The following is a 20,741-nucleotide window of genomic DNA, read 5'->3' as shown; positions in this document are numbered from 1 at the left end:
TTGGGAGATAAAGGAACAAGGTTAAAGTCTTAGAAGCTCTTCACTGAAAACCCTAATAAGGAGAGATGCAGAAGCTTCCAGATTAAATAACAGTCATTTACTGAGGGCCTTGCTGGCTCCAGAAGGAATATGTGACCTCAGATATATGAACACCCACCTGGGGGCAATTTGTATCCACTTTTCTAACTTTTAGCAGCTTGGCGAGGTAAGGATTATTTCCATTCTACAAGAGGGTCGGGGAGGTGTCACGTGAACCCACAGCATCTTACTAGGATTCAAACCCAGGCCAGGAAGCCTGGGCTTCTGTTCTCAGTCAAACTGTCCCACTACCCCAGCTGCTTCCCACTCGTCCAAAACAGCTCTCTTCAGCTGCCTGAAGGACCTTGTGGTTTCCTTATTACGTCACCCATTCAGTCACAGTTGGGCTGAGAGCGGAGCGTGGCCCGGCCAGTTCCCCAGGGCAGCCCTGCCAGCCCAGCCCAGGCCAGCCTGGCCTAGCCACACACGCACCATGAAGTACCCTCTGGTGCCGCTGGTGAACGAGCTGACGTTTTCTTTCCTGGTGTTCTGGCTCTGTCTGCCTGTGGCTTTGCTGTTGCTCTTGCTGATCGTCTGGCTACACTTCTTACTCAGCCAAGGTGAGCTGCCCAGGCCGGGCCCTAATCCTGGAGGCTGGGCAGGGCATGGGATAGGGTGGGAGTCCCAAAACAACTGCCGAGAGAGGGGTGTCCTTCAGGCAGAGGGGTTTCCTGCTGGCTCCGAGAAAGCATTGACTTGGTAGTTTAGCGTTTCTTAACCTGGAGTCCCAGAGTGAATCCTGAGTTGGGAAAACAATATGTATGTGTGCACATGGGTCCCTTCAGGGCCACTGCTAGCATATAAGGTCTTTGGTACATAGGAAATTATTGTGAGTGTGATTGTGAATTTAGTTAAGATATTCTAGATAGAAGGTAAAACAATTTATTACTTTTGTGCTATAATATAAATATATTTGTGGTAAAATAAACTTGGAGCAGAAATGGACTTGGAATTGGTTATCGTGTATACAAAATTCATATTATTTCTGAAGAAGCAGTACTCATATACCACCGGTAATGGAAGCTATTATTATCAAAATGTGTATGTAAACTATATATATATATATATATATATACAGAATAATGGAACTATAATTTTTGTGTGAAATATGGTGTCAAATGTAAAATGTATGTTTCAGCATGGCAGTAAATGCTTTCTGTTTTTGTGACCAATCATTAATTTAGAAGGAATTGAATCTTTATAATAAATAAATAAACAAGTAAATAAATACACACACAAAAAGGTGTCCCTTCAGGGCCACAGCTAGCAAGCACATAAGGTCTTTGGTACAAATCAGAAAGAGGTGGCCCCTCTGGGCAGATGAATTAGTAAAAGATGTCCCTTCCTGTGAATGCAGCCAGGGCACAAGGCCCAGTGAGCAGAGCATGGGCTGGCTTTCAGCCCTTCTCGGCCCTCAGCCCTGTGCTTTTGCAGTCAACAGCCAGCTCGATGGGTACAGCAGCCTTCAGCATTTAGCAGGTGCCCAGAGACCACTCACACAGTTTCCTGCCCAGACCACACATCAGGGAGGATCTGGGTTTCTGTAGGACACAGGATCACAGAAGCTGACCGACACCCGTCCTGAACTCAGCATGCCACCCAGAGGAGTGGGAGGCAGGGTGAAACAGGCCTGAGGGAGGCTGGGAGCGGTGGGCCGGTGGGGACGGGGGAGAGCCTGGCCACGTGGCAGGAATGACACTCTGCTCCTCAGGTGTCCCGTCTCCCCCGGCACTCCCATCACCTAGGGGCCTCTTCCTGGGGACTGTTTGACCTCCCACCTCCTGCTCAGCAGCCCCATGACCTTTGACCACCTGGGCAGGGAGGGCACTGAGTGTGCCGCCAGCTCTGCTCAGATGGTGCTCAGACAAGCTGAGCAGCTCACCCCCAACTTGCCCCATAATCTCACATGTAGGGGCTGGCAATTGTGCAATTGTTAGGAGTTCTTGGCGAGAGCTTCCAGAAAATGTTTGTTTAAAGTGTGTTCTCCTTCTGTTCCCAGGGTGGACGGCAGCCCTCCCTGAGGGCTAGTGTTGGGTAGAAGGCAGAGCCCTTGCCTGCAGTGGCTATAAAATCCCATTTCTCCAGAGTCTAGGGGATGCGGGCCCGGGTTTCAGCTTTGCCCCTTAATCGTTCATAACAATAGCTTTTTCGAACACTGCTAGGCCTTGTGCTAAACACCTGGTGTACCTGATTTCATTTAATCCTCAGACTAACCCTGTGAAATAATCCTTATCATACAAGTGAGGAAACTCAGGTTTGGAGAGAAGTTACCTGTCCAAGGCCACACCCTTAAGAGTGCCGACTGTCCAGTGTCCCACCTGGGCTCTGACACCTACCAGCTATGTGACTTGGGGCAAATCCTCTCTGAGCCCCAGTTTTCTCACCTACAAAATGGAGATAATAACGGTCCCTACCCTTTGGGGCTGTGGAGAGTTGCATGTCAGGGGAAGGGTACCTGTACACACATGGCACATAGCAGGTGCTTGGAAGCTGAGAAGTAATCCAGGCAGTGTCGGTTTTGTCAAAGTAGGAGGAAGTGTAGGCGTAGCTTTGGATGGATTTTCCGGAAGGTGGGACACCTTCCCTGAGGTCCAAGGCACTAATCTCCTCCAGCAATTCATTCTCCTTGGAGGCCCATCTCTAAGCCATCCACAACCTGCCCTGTCCGACCCCACTCTCAGACTTTCTCCTGAGAGGCTGTTTACCCACCGACATCTCACGTGGCGGTTTGAAACAGGTCCTTTTGTTGATTTTGCATTGAAGAGAAACTGTCCTTAAAGTGAGGCAAGCAGCCCTCCCTCAGGGTCCCCATCTTCTTGGGAATCTCAGTATTACTGTGTTCTGTCTTTGTGCTGAGAATTGGCTCAAACCCAGGGTCTGGACCTGCCAGGGTGTGGGGGGCTGGGGCTCGGGACACCCTGGCCTGGGGTTTTCTCTTCTGCCATGGATCTCTTGATTGGAATCAGTCTGGCCTGGAATCCAGTATGAACAGCCGTCAAGAGGAGCTCTGATTCACCCCTCCCCACGCCCACCTGGCCTGGCTCAGCAGGGCGGTTTCAGAGCCCAGAAGGCAGAAGGTTGAGCAGCAAGTGCCACGTGGCCCACGAGTATGTGAGGATGCCAATGCGCTTTTCCAAGTGGAGGCTGGAGCAAGTGGGGCGGAGGAGGGAGCTACCTGGTGAGATGGGTGCAGAGGCAAGAAAAGATGGTTGGCAGCTGAGCCCTGGAGACGCTGGCCAGGGAGGGCAGTGCTGATCCCCAGCCTGACATAGCAAGGGAGGATGAAGCCTCCAAATTCCCTGCCTTTGGACAAGGGCCCCCATGGAACTGCACAGGACTGTGGAGCCGGGACCTGCTTTTGCGTCCAGCGCTGCCGCCTCCCAGCGGCAGGAAAACCTACATGTGTTATTAGATGGGTACCTGAGCTTGCTAACACGGCCTATCTCGGGAAGGCAAGGTGAGAAAAGAGGGGGAAGGGGAGATGATTATTTTTCTGATATACTCAAGTTGTTTCACTGGTTACAGAGAAGTAGAGGAGGTTGAAGACAGCCCCTCAGATTTCAGACCAAGAAAAGGCCGAGGGAGTTTCCTGGTGGTCTAGTGGTTAGGATTCGGTGCTTTCACCGCCAGGGCCTGGGTTTGATCCCTGGTGGGGGGCTTTGGCGGGGGAAGGGGGCATTCTTTTTTTTTAAAAAAGGGATTCTACCATATACTTCTCTGCAACTTTCTTGTAATATACCATAGACATCCAACAAGTTAAAAGATACAGATCTAATGCGGGTGTTTTACAAGCCTCATGACATGCCACACGTGAGTGTGCCACACTTCATCACCCAGACCTCTCATGATGGACACACACATGGTTTCCAGGGTATTTTAGTGTGTGTGTGCGCGTGTGTGTGTTTCACCATAAAACAGTGCTGTAAGGGAAACCATTGGACACATATACTCAGACATTTGATAATGAATGAACTGGTGGATGGATGGATGGACAGGTGGGTGGGTGGGCTTGTGTCTCCTCGCTGTCCCCTCCTGGACCATGCTCAATACACGTAGGTCATTTGCTCACCCCTAGGGTCCTTCCTCTTCTAGAAGGTGGATGTGTCATGGGCCAACCTTCTTTCTTGGTCCCTGCTCACCATTCAAGGCCCTAAAGTCTTCCTGAGGTCTTGGGGCTGTCTCATCTCCCATGATTCTACCTTGGCCCCCTGGCCTCAGATAAGGCTGCAGGGGATGCCTGGGCCCTGCAGGGGGCTCCTTTAGCATCGAAAATAGGAGATAGGATGTGACCACTGAAGAGGCCTTGTCTTGTCCCTCCACAGATTCAGAGGAAAATGACTCAGATGTTTGCTTTGATTGGGAGCCCCGGAGCAAAGGCCCCGCCAAGTTTTGCCAGAAGACACTCCATAGCCAAGAGGAGGAGAGGCCCTGCTAGTGAGCCTATTCTGCCAGGTGAGACCCCTCTAAGAGGTGGGGGGGGGGGCTGGAAACAGGAGCCTCAGGGCCTGCCCAAAGCCTAGGGCGGCTGCCATGTTAGAGCTCTCCTCCCTCTACCATGTTAGAAATCATACTGTCTCTGCCATGTCAGAGAACTTTCTGCCTTATTGTGTGGGAGACCTGTTTTTGCCACATTAGAGGACCAGTCACCTCTGCCGTGAAGAGTTTCTTTACAAAGGCCCCCCTACCCATTATCTCTATGACCTCACCTCCGAGCACCCTCCTTAGGGTCTTTGCACTGGCTGTTCCCTCTGCCTGGAACCCTTCTCCCCACACATACCTCACCTCAGAGGGTTCTGCTCAAATGTCACTTTTTCAGTGACAACCACCTTCCTTAATGCTATAATCTTTTCCCCACTCTGACTCTGCTCTTCGTTTTCTTTTGCCATAGCACTTATTACCCATGACATGCTTGATAATTGATGTCTCCAAAGCATCCATAACAATGCCTGACACACAATGGAGGCTCCATAGATATTTGTAAAAGGAAGGAGAAAGACATGATAACAATAGTCATAGTAATAGTAATAATAATGGCTGATATTCATTGAGTGTTTAATAGGTACCAGAGCCCGTGCTAAACATTCACAAGCTCATTTACGGAAGTCCTACGAAGAAGATATTATTCTTATCTTCATTTTACAGATGGGAATTCAGAGTGTCAGTGCAGTTAAATAATGTGCCCAAGTATCAGAGCTCTACCCTCACTGAACAGCGAGGACCCCTCATCCATCCCAGTGGGATTAAATGCCATTTCTATGCCAGTGACTCTAAATGTATCTCACTCTAATCTCCCTTCTGAGCTCTATTATCTGTCCCCCTCGATGCCTTTTCATGGCTAGAATGGGATTCTTAATTCCCTTTGCTACCCAGCAAAGCAAAACACAGCACCCGATCTTCTGCCAGCTGGTCCCCATCTCCATGAACAGCATTGCCGTTGGTTGGTCTAGTTGCTTGAGCCGCAAGCCCGGGAGTCAGCCATCATGCCTTTCTTTTCCTCCCACCCACGTCCAGTCCATTGGCAAGTCCTAAATGCCATCTCTCATGCGTCCACTCCTCTCTGTCCCCAGGGCCACCATGGCCTGCCCTACCCCAAGGTCTGCCTGTATGTCTCACTCTTGGAGCCCCTGCCTGTCCGAGCGGAGAAAGGAGGTGGTGGTGAGAAACAGGGACTCTCACGTAACCTCAGTCACACTGACCTTGTCAGGTCATGACCTTGACAGTTGAAAAAGGAAGTTGAGGGCCCTTTCCCCAGAAAAACACACACTTGGACACGCACTCAGAGTTTTGTGCTCAGGGCCAGGTTCACAGGTTGTCACCTGTGCGGTTCCACAAGGTCACATGTTCAGAAGAACCTCATGCTTCGTTTAATGTTCAGCTGTCACTGTCTTGAAATTCTTAATTTTTTTTTTTTTTTGGCTGTGCCACGTGGCTTGTGGGATCTTAGTTCCACGACCAGGGATCGAACCCTGGCCCTCGGCAATGAAAGCCCAGAGTCCTAACCACTGAACCACGAGGGAATTCCCTTGAAATTCTTAGTTTTTGAACAAGGGGACCCACATTGTTTATTTTTTTTAATGGGCCGCACAAATCACATAGCCCGTCCTGTTTGTGTACAGTTAATGGGGTAAGAAAAGGAGACATTCGGACGCTGATATAGAGCCCTTCCTGCCCCACCGTGGGTCTGTCTCCCTCTTACTCTTTCATCTCATTGTCACCCTAGATCCAATGTTCCAATGCTTCCCAGCCTGGTTTTCCCAGAGTCAGCGGGGCTGCGGCAGCGGCCGAGGTGGATGGGAGACCTGCCAGGGAGGGGAGAGGACTTTGGCGAGTGAGGTGCTCCCCAGGGACCCCCGATTCATCTCCTCCACTGATGGACACACGAACGCCTCCAGAGACCCGGCTCTTCTCCGTTACAGACCACCTCCCAGTCCCCCCAGGGAGGAGCCTGAGCCTGTGAAGACAGTATAAGCCGGCCCTTGGGGAGAAGCTGCCGACTGAACTCAGAGGCCTGAGAGGGCAGGCCCCTGAGAAACCTGCTGGGCCTGACCAAGTCCACTCATCTGACAAGCTGTGCAGCCCGGGCCCAGCCCTGGCACCACCTTGAGCCATCCTGACCTTTGGGAATCTCTTTCCCACCTGTTCAGAGGGCTGGGGATCTTGCTCTGAACTTCTGTTCTCTAATTTCAAACTCACTGTATGTGAAATCAAGCTCAAAATCACTCATCCTTTTTTTTTTTTTTTTTGGCCATGCCACGCAACTTGCGTGATCTTAGTTCCCTGACCAGGGATTGAACCCCGGGTCCCCGGCAGTGAAAGTGCCGAGTCCTAACCACTGGACCACCAGGGAATTCCCTCAAACTCACTCCTTGATTAGTCTTCAGGTTGATTTTAATAACAAATATTAATTTTATAACTATGTACATTGTCTACCATTTGCCTAGTTACAATAGGAAGAGCTCACCTTTAGTGGGTGCTTACTGTGTGCCAGGTGCTTCACTATGCATTTTTTATACACATGATTTTTTTTTCTTTTTTTGCCGTGTTGGGTCTTCATTGCTCTGCACGGGCTTTCTCTAGTTGTGGTGAGCGCGGGCTACACTTCGTTGCGGTGCACGGGCTTCTCATTGCAGTGGCTTCTCTTGTTGTGGAACACGGGCTCTAGGCACGCGGGCTTCAGTAGTTGTGGCACGTGGGCTCAGTAGTTGTGGCTCACGGGCTCTAGAGTGCAGGCTCAGCGGCCATGGCTCACGGGCTTAGTTGCTCCACAGCATGTGGGATCTTCCCAGACCAGGGCTCGAACCCATGTCCCCTGCATTGGCAGGCGGATTCTTAACTACTGCGCCACCAGGGAAGTCCCACATGATGGTTTTTAACCCTCACAAGCATTCTGTGAGGTAGGGTCTTTGGTTATTCCTAGTTTACAGATGGGGAAACTGAGGCACAGAGTGGTCAAGCAACTTGCTCAGAGTCACATGGGTAGGGTTGGGATTTGAACCTGGACCCTGACTCTAGCGCCTGGTCCCCGATCCACTGTGCCAGTTCTTCTCCACGTTGGGGTGTTGGAGGAGAATATGGAGGAGACATAATGTTCTGACCTTTTAAGAAACGCCCTGTCCCTGTACCCCCACTGGCTACGGGCAAGCAGCAGGGTTGATGGGCTGGAGAAGGGGACAGGCCCTCTCAGGGATCACCTGGGTGTCATCTTTGTGTCCCCTCTTTCTCTCTCACCCCACATCCCACCAGCCACTATAAGACTTCTAAACAAAGGCAAGAGAATGAGTCTGAATTATTAGCACCTGAATTATTAGCTAGTCTCCTGGACTTTGTTCTCTCTGGCTCTGCTTTTTTCTGCCCTATTAGAACAATCCATCCAAAACACAAATCGGAACATGTCTCTCCCCACCACCCCTATCTTTCTCCCTCTCTCTCTGTGTCTCTCTCTCTGTCTCTGTGTGTGTATGTGTGTGTGTGTGTGTGTCTCTCTCTCTCTCTCTCTCTCTCACACACACACACACGCCCCTTTCTCCACACACGCTTTGTCACGAGCTTCTGTCAGTGCTGTGCTTTCTGGGGGCTTTCCTGGCATTGAATAAACACTTTTAATAACAAAAAGCTCCCCTTTGGCTGAAGCTCCCCCCCGGCTTTGTCTGACATTTTCTCCAACTGCCCTGCTCCGTGCAATGCCACGTACCGTTTAGTGCCACTGCCCCTTTGCTGTCTGTAGGGGGCTGCTGGGGCATCGTTCGGCTTCCTGCTGACCCAGAAAAGCCACCAAGCGCCCCTCCCCTGTCCACCACCCACCCCCAGCCATTCTGGAGGAGCCAGAGGAGCCTCCTGGGACGAGCTCAGGCCTTGAGGGAGGGCGGCCGCAGCCTGGCTCTGCAGGAAGAACGTCTGGCCGTGCTCCCGGAGCGGCGCCTGCAGCAGAAGGCGGGCCAGACAGCTCCCTGGAGCCCCTGGAAGGCTAGCAGCTCTGGAGGATTGTTGGCTGTGTGTGTACGGGTTGTCTGTGGAAAGATGCCCTCCCTGCTTGGGTGGGAGGCTGAGACCCCAGGCCTCTGAGGGGATGGATTGAGGCCCCCTTTCTGGCATTTTGTCTGATAAGGCAGGAGGGGTGTGTGTGTGTGTGTGTGTGTGTCCTTCTCCCTGCTGCCCAGATGGCCCTGGCTCCACTGTGTCCCCAGATCCCACGGGCCCTCATCGCCAGGCGGCTGGGGCACTGTGCCTGGCGCTGGGCAGACCTGGGATGCAGGTACAGGAATCCCAGGAGAGGAGAGGGAAGGTTTGGGCCACTGGTGTCTCAGGGCCAAGCCTGAGGGGCAAGGGGACCAAGTTGAGGACCCATATGTGCTGGGGGCGTGCATCATCTCACGTCACCCTCACCACACACTTGTGAAGCAAGAATTCCCCTCTCATCCTACAGATGAGGAAATAGACGCTCTGGGAGGTCAAGTAAATGGCCCAAGGTTACCGCCAAGGGGTGGAGTGGGTTTCATTTTTTCTTTTTCTTTTTTTGACTGCATGTTGAATCCATGCCCCCTGCAATGGAAGCACGGTGTCTTAACCACTGGACCACCAGGGAAGTCCCTGGAGTGGGTTTCAAACCTTGGTCCGTGGGACCCCAAACCCAAGCTTTTCCTGGGCCACACACTACCCTGGGTCACTGATTTTTGGATACTTTGAGATGTGAGTAACCCCCAATATGTGCCGTTTCCCCTTCCTCTGGATGAAGAGAGTATTAGGGACTCCAGGGCTTCTTTGGGGCTCAGGATTCAGGACCCCAAGCTGTGGAGTCTCAGCTGGGTTAGTGTGGTCATCTCAACTGAGAACCGTCACCCCTTTCCCCCTGCTCAGTGTGCCTCTCACAGCAAGACCAGAATTTTTATTTATTAGAAAAATGTCTTTAAATTTATTTTATTTATTTACTTTTTGGCTCCGTTGGGTCTTTGTTGCTGCGCACAGGCTTTCTCTAGTTGTGGTGAGCAGGGGCTACCCTTCGTTGCAGTGCGCGGGCTTCTCATTGCGGTGGCTTCTCTTGTTGCAGAGCACGGGCTCTAGGCGTGAGGGCTTCAGTAGTTGTGGCTCACAGGCTCAGTGGTTGTGGCTCGTGGGCTCTAGAGCGCAGGCTCACTAGTTGTGGCGCACGGGCTTAGCTGCTCCGTGGCATGTGGGATCTTCCCGAACCGGGGCTCGAACCCATGTCCCCTGCATTGGCAGGCAGATTCTTAAACACTGCGCCACCAGGGAAGCCCTAAAATTTTTATTTTTATTGTTATTATTATTTTTGGCTGTGCTGTGCGGCTTGTGGGATCTTAGTTCCCCAACCAGCGCTTGAACCTGGACCCTCGGCATGGAAGCATGCAGTCCTAACCACTGGACCACTAGGGAATTGCCCAGATCAGAATTTTTAAAATGTCATTTCTCCTTGACTGTGATTACAGCATATTACAAAATGTGATCCTGACAGAAATTCAAACAGTACAGAAGTATATGCGCCTATTTCCCAGAACCTACTACTGTTAAGTTTTGTACATATACCTTGGGAGAATGTTGTGACATATATAAAGCTGTACCTATATAGTTCTACGCAAATACAATCATGGTAGTGGTTGTGCCTTTACGCTTCCTTTCAACCCTTAATTAATGTTATGGACATCTTTACACGTCAGTAACATAATGATCTAACTCATTCATTTTAATGATCTTCCCGAATCCAGTTTTATGGGTATCCTTTCGTTAATTAGTTCCTGGCTAATTTAGACATATAGATTGGCTCCAATTTTTAACCATTCTAAGCAATACTGTAATGGACATCTTTGGGGATTTGTGTGGGTAAAACTCATTCCTAGAAGGGTAATTGTAGGTTTTAAAGGAACAGTTAGAATCTTGATAGTTCCTGCCCAATTGTCCTCCAAAAAATGCTGTAGCTCAGAACACGCCTGCAGCAAGGGAGCCCCGTTGCTCTCCTCATTTCCACCTGAGGACCAGATTGCTGCCCCCGACCAGAGTTTCTAATTCAATAATTCTCCGGCAAAGACTGAGAACTGGCAGAGTAGATTCACATATCCAAGTTTTCAAGCATTCAGTTTTAAATTTAAATTAGTTAAGATTAAATAAAAATTCATTTTCTCAGTCATACCAACCACAGTTCAAGAGCCCAGTAGTCACACGTGGCTAGTGGTTACTGCACTGGCCAACACAGCATAGAAAATAGGCTGATTAAGTGACTCAGGCAGGGACAGGCTAGTGTCTATGACCTTGGTCAAAGGAAGGGTCAGGGCAAGTCTCCACCCCATTGGGAACTTCCAGAACCTCTCTGGCAAGCCCTGCAGGGAAGCCCATGGAAGGTGCAGCCACCGCTCAGCTTTAGCAAATTGTCGTCCCTCAGAGATGGGGCCCCAGGATTATCCTCTCTTTTGATTTTTTTTGGAGAGGATTGGAGCTGGAGGATTTTTAAATGAGAGACCTCCCTATGTTCAAATGATGGCAAGCTATATTCAATGTGTTAACAACCAGTGGGGGTAGTAGCCACTCTGCTACTTCGAATGGAGATTGTTGGATCCTGGTCTTCTGGTTGGGAACATTTGTCATCTCAGAGGTCACAGGCAGTACCGTAATCTCCCCCAGCCATCTCAGAAATGCAGGTGGCTCCTCCCAGAAGTGCTATGTGAGAATTCTGATGCAATCCATCCGTCTCACCCGACTCTTGAAAACTTCTGTGCAATTCTCTGAACCCAAGTGGCATAAGGATGCTTCCAGCGGTGCTCCCGAGCCTTGGCTGAACAATGGAATGAAGTGGGCAGCTTCAAATAATACAGGTGCCCATGTCCCATTTCCAGTGGCTTTGGTGCAATTGGTCTGGAGTGTTGCCTGGGCACTGGGACTTTGAAAGCCTGCCTGGGTGATTCCAGTGCACAGTCAGCGTTGAGAACCACTGGTCTGTCGGTCTGGTCTCCACACCTAGAATGTGGCTTCTTGGCCCAGCAGGTCTCTTATTTCTCTGGCTCTCACCTGCCTTGACCAGCTGAAGGGAACACCCACAGCTGTGCCTTTCTCTGTCTCCTGGCCCAGCCTCAGATCGGATTCAAGAAGCTAAATTATATTGATTCTATTTCAAGATGTTTTCATTCTTGTTTTCTAGAACACAAAATAGTCATGTTTGAAGATTTTGCAACCCAGGCATCAGCTCTAGCAGAATTACTTCGTGGAAGAAAGGTGGAGAGCATCATTGGACAATTCAAAGAATGAGCACACTGCTAGGAATAAACCTTCTTGTCTTAAGGGGAAAGTTGCTGCCTTATAGGGGTTTTAGGGGCTCAGTTAAGATGATACTCAAAATGTTAACTGAGGATTTACCTGATCTCATTCCTGTCCGGCCCCCACACGGTCCCCACAGGAATTGCTTCATAGATGGCAGTGTTGCTGTGTACTGTTGTTCAGGTTGTGTACTGCATAAAGATGTTCCATCCAAAGGGGCACCATCCACATCATAGTCATATACTAAGTTATGTGAGACTACCTGTGTGGGCATGGAGAATCCAGACTTCCTGGAAAGTCCTAAAGCAGCAGAGGAGGGATCCTCCTTCATAAGCTCCTATTGGCGCACATGACCACATACACGTTCATGGGAGAGTATGGACCTACACATTCCCTGGCACACGCATGTGCACTTGGCCACGCCCTGCCCTGAGACTGACTTTTCAACCTCTGCTCTCAGAGGCTTGATTCTCACCCTTCACATGACTCAGAGCCTGATGTGCAATTTCATCTGGGGGTTGGGGATAGGGTGGGACATGGTGTAGGTGTGTGTCATCTAGCATCTAGGAATGTGTGTGAGTGGGAGAGAGTGGGCCCTCTCCTCCTCTGGGCAAGCTGTTAGGGTTGTTCAATAATACACTGTATGTGTCAGCTATGACGGTGTAACAAATGATCCCAAACTCACCAGCAACCATTTATTAAAGTAACACTTATTCATGCCATGTGTCGATGGTCGGTTGAGGGTTGGCTGATCTGGCCCTAGGCTCAAGCTGTGAGTGCTCACTGGCCTCTGGCCTGTGCCACATGAGTTCATTCTGAGACCCAGGCTGCAGCCATCCAGGGATAGGGCTTCCCATGGTGATGGGAGGTGCAAGAGGGCCAGCCCCACCACACAGCCTCAAGTCTGCTACCATTCCACTGACCAAGGCACATCATGCACCCAAAGCCCAAGTCAGTGGATGGGCCAGGGGGACAGTAGCCCCTGCCTCTGTTGGAGGAATGGCAGATGCCTTAAGTAGAGGGAGGGGTAATGAATTGATAACAATAATTTGGTTTATCCGTTATTAACTTAAATGACAGAAAGCTGCACACCTAGGACTCTGTTGGGAGAACTTTTCAAACACTGTAAAATATGTTTAGTGGCATAAAGCAACAAATATGTGATTCTGTTCATGGATTCCATGGGTAAGGATTGGGGCAGGACAAGTGGGGATGGCTAGTCTCAGCTCCATGATTTCTGGGGCCTTGGCTGGGAAGATTGAACGGTTGCAGGTGACTTCACAGCTGGGGACTGGAAACATCTAGAAGCTTCTCTACTCATATGTCAGAAACCTAGACCAAAATGACTCAAAGGCATGGTTCGACCAGCTCTGTTACCTGGAGCGCTTAGGAGTGACCTCGTACCTGGCCTGGGCTTCTCAGCATGGCCACCGAGAAGGGGCAAGCAGAGGGAGAGAGCCAGGTAGGGGCTTTCATGACCCGACTCAGAAGTCACAGAGCTTGACTTCTGCTGTGTTCTGTCGGTTGCAGCGGTTGCAAGTCTGCCAGGTTCAAAGGGAGCAGATGCAGACCCCACCTCTCCATAGACCCCACCTCTCTCTTTGACACCCTCCATGGCAGGGTGTCAAAGAACTCGGGGACTGTATACTATATACACTACACCTATTTGCCAGCAGTGTTCTAGGCACTGGGGAGACAGCAGTGACTAGGGAAGACAATCCATTGATATTTCCAGGAAGAATGAATGAGTGTTATCCAAAAGCAAAAGAGCAGAGACCTAATCCAGGTAAGGGATCTGAGAAGGTCTTTTTGAGAAAGTGACTTTCAGGCAGGGACCTGAGGAAGAACTGGCAGATGAGGGAAGGACACTCCAAGCAGAGGGAGGATGGGGGATGAGGTGGGAAATGGAGTCAGGCCACACCCATACCATCTTAAGGTATCTGGATTTTATCCTCAGGGTACTCTCAAGCAGGAGACTGATAGGTCAGCTTCAAGAGCTTGGGAGATCTTTCTGAACCAGATAAGGGTACCTAGAAGCCATGTAGGAAGACTGTGATGAGGCTGTGGTCCAGGCAAGAGGGGAGGGTAGCCTGAACCAAGATGACGGCTGTGGGAATGGGGGGAAGTGGGTGGATGCAAGAGATGTATGAAGGGCCGAATTAATTAGTGTTTAATTGAATGTGGGGAATTACAAGGAAGCATTTTCAGGAGTGGCCCTCAGCGTGCTTGAAGGTAACACCTGGTGAGACCAGGAGTTCAGAAGGGGAATCAGAGTTTATGGTGGGGAAAGAATGGGTTCAGATCACTTCCTTCATACCTAAGGGCTTCCTGAAACCACAGCGCATACCAGTTGAGAGCACTAGAGCTGGGGCTTGCAACGTGGGTTCAAATCCTGGCTCTGCTGCTTGCCAGCTGGGTATGTATGGGTGGGTCATCTACTGCTGGGTCTGTTTCCTCATCTGTAAACTGGGGACAATAGCACCCACCTGTGAATATTAAACTGATGCCGGCGCGTGTCTGGTGCTGGGCATGTAGTAAGTGCTCAGGAAACACTGGAAACAAAATGACAACAGGAAACAGTTATTCATGCTGTACACGGAGGATCTATGCACTTTTCTGCGTATACTGTACGTCAATAAAACACTGAAAACAAAACAAACAAAAAATTGGCTCTTAGTGATGCTCAGAACAAATTCTGTGGATGTGCTGAGTGCCCTTGTTCTCTGGTGAAATGCGGGACTCACTGCAGCACTGCGTCATGTGACCTTGGGACAGTGATGCCATTGGAACTGTTAGGGTTTTGTTTCATTTCTGTCCCTTCCTGCGTCCCATCTGACCTCCTCAAGAAGTTCACCCAAAGAAATGATCACTCCCCTCTCCCTGCTTAGCTGTCAAAACGGGGACAAAGGTAATGACTTTTGTTTTGGTTTAGTCACCGCAGTTTTCAAATTGTCACAAAAACACCCAGAGGCTGGTAATTTCCAAGCAAATCACAAAGCAACTAAAGAAATCATGCTGTGCACCAGCAGGGGTTTCCAAACGGACACAGGAGGTTCCCGGACTGGCAGTTTTCTCAAAAAGCATAAATCAAGCTAAACGGCCAATTTTATAATTAACTGGGAATCAGTCTCCAGTTAAGCTTCTGCTCCGTAAAATTGGCCAAGAGGTTGCCCAGGGAGCACTGGTGCCCTGCCTCTTCCTCCGGCACTGGCAGACCTGAGATTGCTTTGCTTTACCACTTTCAAGGACGTTTCAGGACGGGAGGGTGGAGCTCAGCGTGTGGGCAGGACACTTGGGGGAAAGGCGCAAGCCAGGGCCTGTGGGTAAGGTGCTGGCGGGACAGGCCACGTGCAAAATGAGCATGGGGGCCCTTGTTCAAAAATTATTAAGAATTTCAAGGGGCTTCCCTGGTGGCACAGTGGTTGAGAGTCCACCTGCTGATGCAGGGGACACGGGTTCGTGCCCCGGTCCAGGAAGATCCCACATGCCATGGAGTGGCTGGGCCCGTGAGCCATGGCCGCTGAGCCTGCGCATCTGGAGCCTGCAGAGCAGTAAACCCAGCATGGGCTCCTCCTAAGCCTGGGATCCTGTGGGACTAACCAGGTCACACACCTGTGATGCTAGTCCTAGGTACTGGATCACACCTCCAGAAGTTGGGGGGACATCCATGGGTGGGGTGTCAGGCTGAGGGCAAAATACAGCCTCAGAGACTCCAGGGCACAGGACTCCATGAGGCAGAAGCCAGGTAGATAGCAGGAGCAAAACTGGCCTCCTGTTCCAGGCTATAACAACTACGACAACAACAAACAGAGAAAAATCCAATAGAACAATTCTGCGGGGGAGGCAATTTGGCAGGAAGTGTCAAATTTTTATACAAACCCTTTGATTCAGCAATTCCACTTTCGACTCTCTTCCACTGCTACCTCTGTGCAAAGGTACAAGGTAATAAATATGAGGTTGCTTTTTACTCATGATCTGGACCCAATGGAAGCAATCCAAGCATCTGTCAAAAGGGCATGGATTGGGGCTTCGCTGGTGGCGCAGTGGTTGGGAGTCCGCTTGCCGATGCAGGGGACACGGGTTCGTGCCCCGGTCCGGGAAGATCCCACATGCCGTGGAGCAGCTGGGCCTGTGAGCCATGGCCGCTGAGCCTGCGTGTCCGGAGCCTGTGCTCCGCAACGGGAGAGGCCACAACAGTGAGAGGCCCGCGTATCCCCCCGCCCCCGCAAAAAAAGGGCATGGATTAGAAAACCAAGATACCTCCCCAGGTAAGGATACTTCAGATAAAATGCACTCTGTGGGTGAACTTCTTATGATTCGACTGCTCAAGATTATCTAAGGCCCCGCTTTTAAAATTTCTTTTTATTGCTGTGCGTGGTATCCCCTTTGTTCTAAGCCCAGATCCCCGCTGGGTGACTGCCAACACCGGGAGGCTACTTATTTTTCGCACATGTCTTCAGCAAGTTGTCTACATCTCAGAATTCCCAACGAAAGCCCTGAGCTTTATCTTCTTGAAACAATTCCTGTGGCTGGAGGAATGCACACAATGGTTCTTTTCTTTTCTGTTTTTTTTAAACAATAGCTTTATTGAACTATAATTCACATATCATATAATTCACCCATTGTAAAGTACGCAGTCCAACCGTCTTCAGTCTATTCCTAGAGTTGTGTAACCCTCATCACAATTGATCTTAGAACATTTTCATCCCCTTAAAAAAACGCTGTATTCATCAGCAGGCACTCACACAACAGTTCTTAATTCAAGCTTACCTGGACCTGCGTCTGTGACTAGGCTGGTGGCGGGGAGGGGGTCACAGCTGCTATAATGGGGGATGCGTGGAAAGGATGCTGGGGAGGCAGCCACAAGGCCCACCACATCTGTGCTCCGCTCACTCGTGACGTCGTGATGTCCCTTTGTCCTCGTCTGGCCCCGAGATGCTGACGGCCTCCTGCAATATGCCTTCCTTACCTCGCCAAGCTCTTGCTGTAAGACTGCCTTTCGTGCAGTAAGAGTGGGCCAGGTCTCATGTAAAAGGGATACGGTGGCCAGGATTGGGGAAACCCCAGCCTTGGCTGGGGGGACGAATTATGCAAAGACACGGAGGTCTAAGAGAAACTGGAGAACTTGCCAACTCATAACTGGAAAGCAACGTTCACGTGGGGAAATGGCAAATGATGAGGCCCACGTGTTTCTGTCAATCTCACATTTCTAGCTGTTCTTGTTTATTTTTCTTGCTGTGCTATGAAGCGCATAAAGGTTCCTCACGGTCACAGGTTCTTTGTGGATTTACTCTTTTTCCCTCCTTAGAATGCTTCTCAATCTGAAAGTGCTATTGATATCTTCGTCCGTTGTGTTAACATTTACCCAATATTTGGACCACCTTTTTTACTTTTAACTTTTGTTCTTTTTTTTTTTTTTTTTTTTTTGCGGTATGCGGGCCTCTCACTGTTGTGGCCCCTCCCGTTGCGGAGCACAGGCTCCGGACGCGCAGGCTCAGCGGCCATGGCTCACGGGCCCAGCCGCTCCGCGGCATATGGGATCCTCCCAGACCGGGGCACGAACCCGTATCCCCTGCATTGGCAGGCGGACTCTCAACCACTGCGCCACCAGGGAGGCCCAACTTTTGTTCTTTTACATTACATGTGTCTTCCCCAGCTTTATTGAGATATAATTGACATATAACATTGTGTAAGTTTAAGGTATTCAATGTGATGATTTGATACACATGTATTTTGTGAGATGATTACCACAAAAAGGTTATTAAGAGCTTTATCACCTCAGAGTTAGCACTTGTGTGTGGTGAGAACATTTAAGATCTACTCTCTCAGCAACGTATAAGTATTTTAACTGTAGTCGCCATGCTAATCATTAGATCCCCAGAACTTACACGTTGTACAACTAGGAGTTACCCTTTGACCAGCATCTCCCCATTGCCCCCACCAACCCCTAGCAACCACCGTTCCACTCTCTGTTTCTATGAGTTCTGTTTCTATGAGCTGTTTTAGAGTCCATCATACAGTATTTGTCTTTGTCTGAATTATTTCACTTAACATAATACCCTCAAGGTCTATCCATGTTGTCACAAATTCCTTCTTTTTTATGGTGGAATAATATTCCTGTGTGTATGAACACAAACCAAAGTCTCCCCTGTGGAGCGAACATTTCAGTGGAATTCTCAGTCCTAGGCTCAAATTCCCAAATGTGTCTCCATCTCTTTCAGAATAATAGACAACTGTATGTTCCCATTATGTATTATGTGTAACAAAGCACCCCAAATGTAGCAACTTAGCAGTGTAAAGCAACTATTATTACTATTATTATATCTCACTGTTATGGGGGTTGACAGGGCTCAGCTAGGCAGTTCTCACTCAGGGACCCTCACGCAGTTAGTCAGATGGTGGCTGAGGCTGGAGTCACCTCAAAGGATTTCTCACTCTTGTGTCTGGTGGTGGATGTGACCATCAGCTGGGCCTCACCTGAAACCATCGCCTGGAAAGCCTACTCTAGGCCTCTGTGTGTGGCCTGAGTTTCCTCACAGCATGGTGACTGGGTTCTAAGAACAAGAGTTTGGGGGAGGGGGCGGGCAGGGGGAGAGAGAGAGAACCAGGCAGAAGCTGTCTCGCCATGTATGACCCAGCTTTGGAAGAAAGCATCACTCTACCACATCCTATTTCCCTACGTCCAGCCCATATTCAAAGGGAGGGGAATTAGACTCCCATCTCTTAATGGGGTGAGAGTCAAAGAATTTGGGGACATGTAAAACCACCACATCACAGCTTAGCAGGCTTTGCAGAATTGGCCCTGTGCCCCACTCTGCCTCCTCTCCTCCCACCCCCCCTTCCCATCTCCCCACTTCTGCCACTCAGGCCTCCTTGCTGTTCCTAGACCATGAAGTGGTTCCTGGACCACTCCTGCTTCAGGGCCTTTGTCCTCACAGCTGCTGCTGCCTGGAATGCTCTTCCCCTGGGGATCTGCATGGCGTCTTCTCTCCAACCAGAACTGGGCTCAAACGTCACCTCCTTGGAAAGCTGTCACCAACAGCCCCCCTTCCCTGTCACTCACTAGCCCCTTGACCTGCTTTATGTATTGTTAGAGGATTTATCACCACCTGACATCACATAGTGCATTTATTTGTGCATTTGTTGATGTCCTCCACTAGAATGTAAACTCATGAGGCCAGGGACATTTCCTGTCCTTTCTCACTGCTGTAGCCTCAGTGCCTAGAACAGGCCAAGCATACACAACTATGGGGGACCACAGGCAAATCCAGAGAACAAGGAAAGGAAAATTGCTTTTATAGGGAAAAGCTGGAAATTGGGAAAGGGTGTGATAACCAAAGAGCCCATCAGAGGAAGCTGGAAGACAAAAGCATGGAGGCTTCTTATTGGTTGGACTGCTACAGTCTTTGGCTGGGCTGTCCGTGGGGTGGAGAAAAATTTTCTTCTTCCTGACGGGTATTAAATAGGGGCCCCTTCCTGTTGGAGTTGTAGGCATAGGTCTCTTCCTTGTTCGGAGCAATTAGGTGATGCATGGCAGGGTGTGAGAGCTCCCCCTACAGGCCTGTTCCGACTCCGATTCTAGCTTTTTTTTTTTTTTTTTTTTGCGGTACGCGGGCCTCTCACTGTTGTGCCCTCTCCCGTTGTGGAGCACAGGCTCCGGACGCGCAGGCCCAGCGGCCATGGCTCACGGGCCCAGCCGCTCTGCGGCATGTGGGATCTTCCCAGACCGGGGCACGAACCCGTGTTCCCTGCATCGGCAAGCGGACTCTCAACCACTGCGCCACCAGGGAAGCCCCGTAGCTGAGGTTTCTTTAACTGCATAGCTTGCATGCGCTGCGTCCCCATTTTACATTAGGTCTTCGTCAGCTGTGTAGGCCAATATGCATATGTCCGTTGCCACTGTGTGTCCTTGGGTGGCCTGAAAGCTTAGGTTCTCTCTCTCTATAGACATTATCAGTGCAACTCTCATACTTTTTATTGTCATTTATATGTCCTGCTGGCACTTGAAACCTGATAGGTTGTGGGCATCTTCTTTCTTGGAATAGATTTGATGTGGCATAACCCAGCAATTGAAATGATAAGCACTGAAAGCAGAAAGACCTGGGTCCCAATGCCCACTCTCCCACTTAGCAGTCACGGGATCTTGGGAGGATCTCTGAGCTTCAGCCGCTCCATCTATGAAGAAAGAGTAGTGAGTGGCTCCTATTTCCCTGGGGTGTGTGAGTATCATCTGCTTCCCACGTGACTAACTGGAAGCTGTCTGTAATTTGCAAAGGAAATGTCTCCAGAGAGTGGGGACTTGGGTGTGAATCGGAACAAGCTCAGTTCCGGGGCTTTTGAGTCTCCTCCACATAAGGGGCCTTCACTCTCCAGGGCCCTGGGAATCCTCCAGTCTTCACAGAGGGGCTGCTCTGTGAAGTGAGAGAACGTGCACACCTCTGAACATTTCTATCTGTTTGCCTTTCCAGCTTGAGGGCAGTAGGAAGGAACCCTGAGGGGAAAACTTGGGCCCTTGAGTGGACTTTTCCTATCAGGCCCATGGGCTTCAGCCTGGAAAATCACTTCCTGGGCAATGAACCTTAGCTAGGAAACCACATCCTGGGGCAAGGGACTTAGCTAAGAAATTACTTCCTGGGGCAAGGGCCTTAGCTAGGAAACGACTTCCTGGGGCAATGGGTCTGAGCTGTATGCTTTTTTTAATTCGAGGATCCTGGGGCTTTGAGCTTGAGCCTGGAAATCAGTTCTTGGGCCAAAAGCCTCAGTCCTCAGCCTAAGAGCTTGCTTCCCTGAGTCACGACCTCGGCCCCTGTATCCTAGGCAACTGTTACTGAGGTTACTGGGCTTGAGCATGGGCACAAGCCTGGGAAATCACTTCCTGGGGCTCTGGGCTTGCAGGAAGTAGGGAG

General features: G+C 50.1%; 1 protein-coding gene across 2 annotated transcripts; it reads left to right on the top strand.

Annotated features, from left to right (window-relative positions):
• Window positions 1-427: 427 nt before the first annotated feature.
• ADIG (adipogenin) lies at window positions 428-11,796 on the top strand. Of its 2 annotated transcripts, none has more exons than XM_081258014.1 (3): window positions 428-638; window positions 4,401-4,530; window positions 6,299-6,464. In XM_081258014.1, the coding sequence occupies exons 1-2, from the start codon at window positions 512-514 to the stop codon at window positions 4,511-4,513; spliced, it is 240 nt and encodes a 79-aa protein (XP_081114140.1). In that variant the 5' UTR covers window positions 428-511; the 3' UTR covers window positions 4,514-4,530; window positions 6,299-6,464. The 2 variants fall into 2 exon arrangements, with proteins under 2 accessions (XP_081114140.1, XP_081114139.1); XM_081258013.1 differs by lacking the exon at window positions 6,299-6,464 and adding an exon at window positions 11,720-11,796 and having other exon boundaries at window positions 461-638.
• The last annotated feature ends 8,945 nt before the right edge of the window (window positions 11,797-20,741 follow it).

The sequence above is a fragment of the Mesoplodon bidens genome, assembly GCF_964165515.1.
Source record: "Mesoplodon bidens genome assembly, chromosome: 15".
Lineage (NCBI taxonomy): Eukaryota > Metazoa > Chordata > Mammalia > Artiodactyla > Ziphiidae > Mesoplodon > Mesoplodon bidens.
The sequence above is the reverse complement of the archived record's forward strand: the minus strand, read 5'-3'. Positions and strand labels throughout refer to the sequence as shown.

Excerpts from the sequence above, each read along its gene's own strand:
- ADIG (XM_081258013.1), top strand. The coding sequence starts at position 512 with ATGAAGTACCCTCTGGTGCCGCTGGTGAACGAGCTGACGTTTTCTTTC. Across the intron at positions 639-4,400 it reads ACACTTCTTACTCAGCCAAG|ATTCAGAGGAAAATGACTCA; the intron begins GTGAGCTGCCCA and ends GTCCCTCCACAG.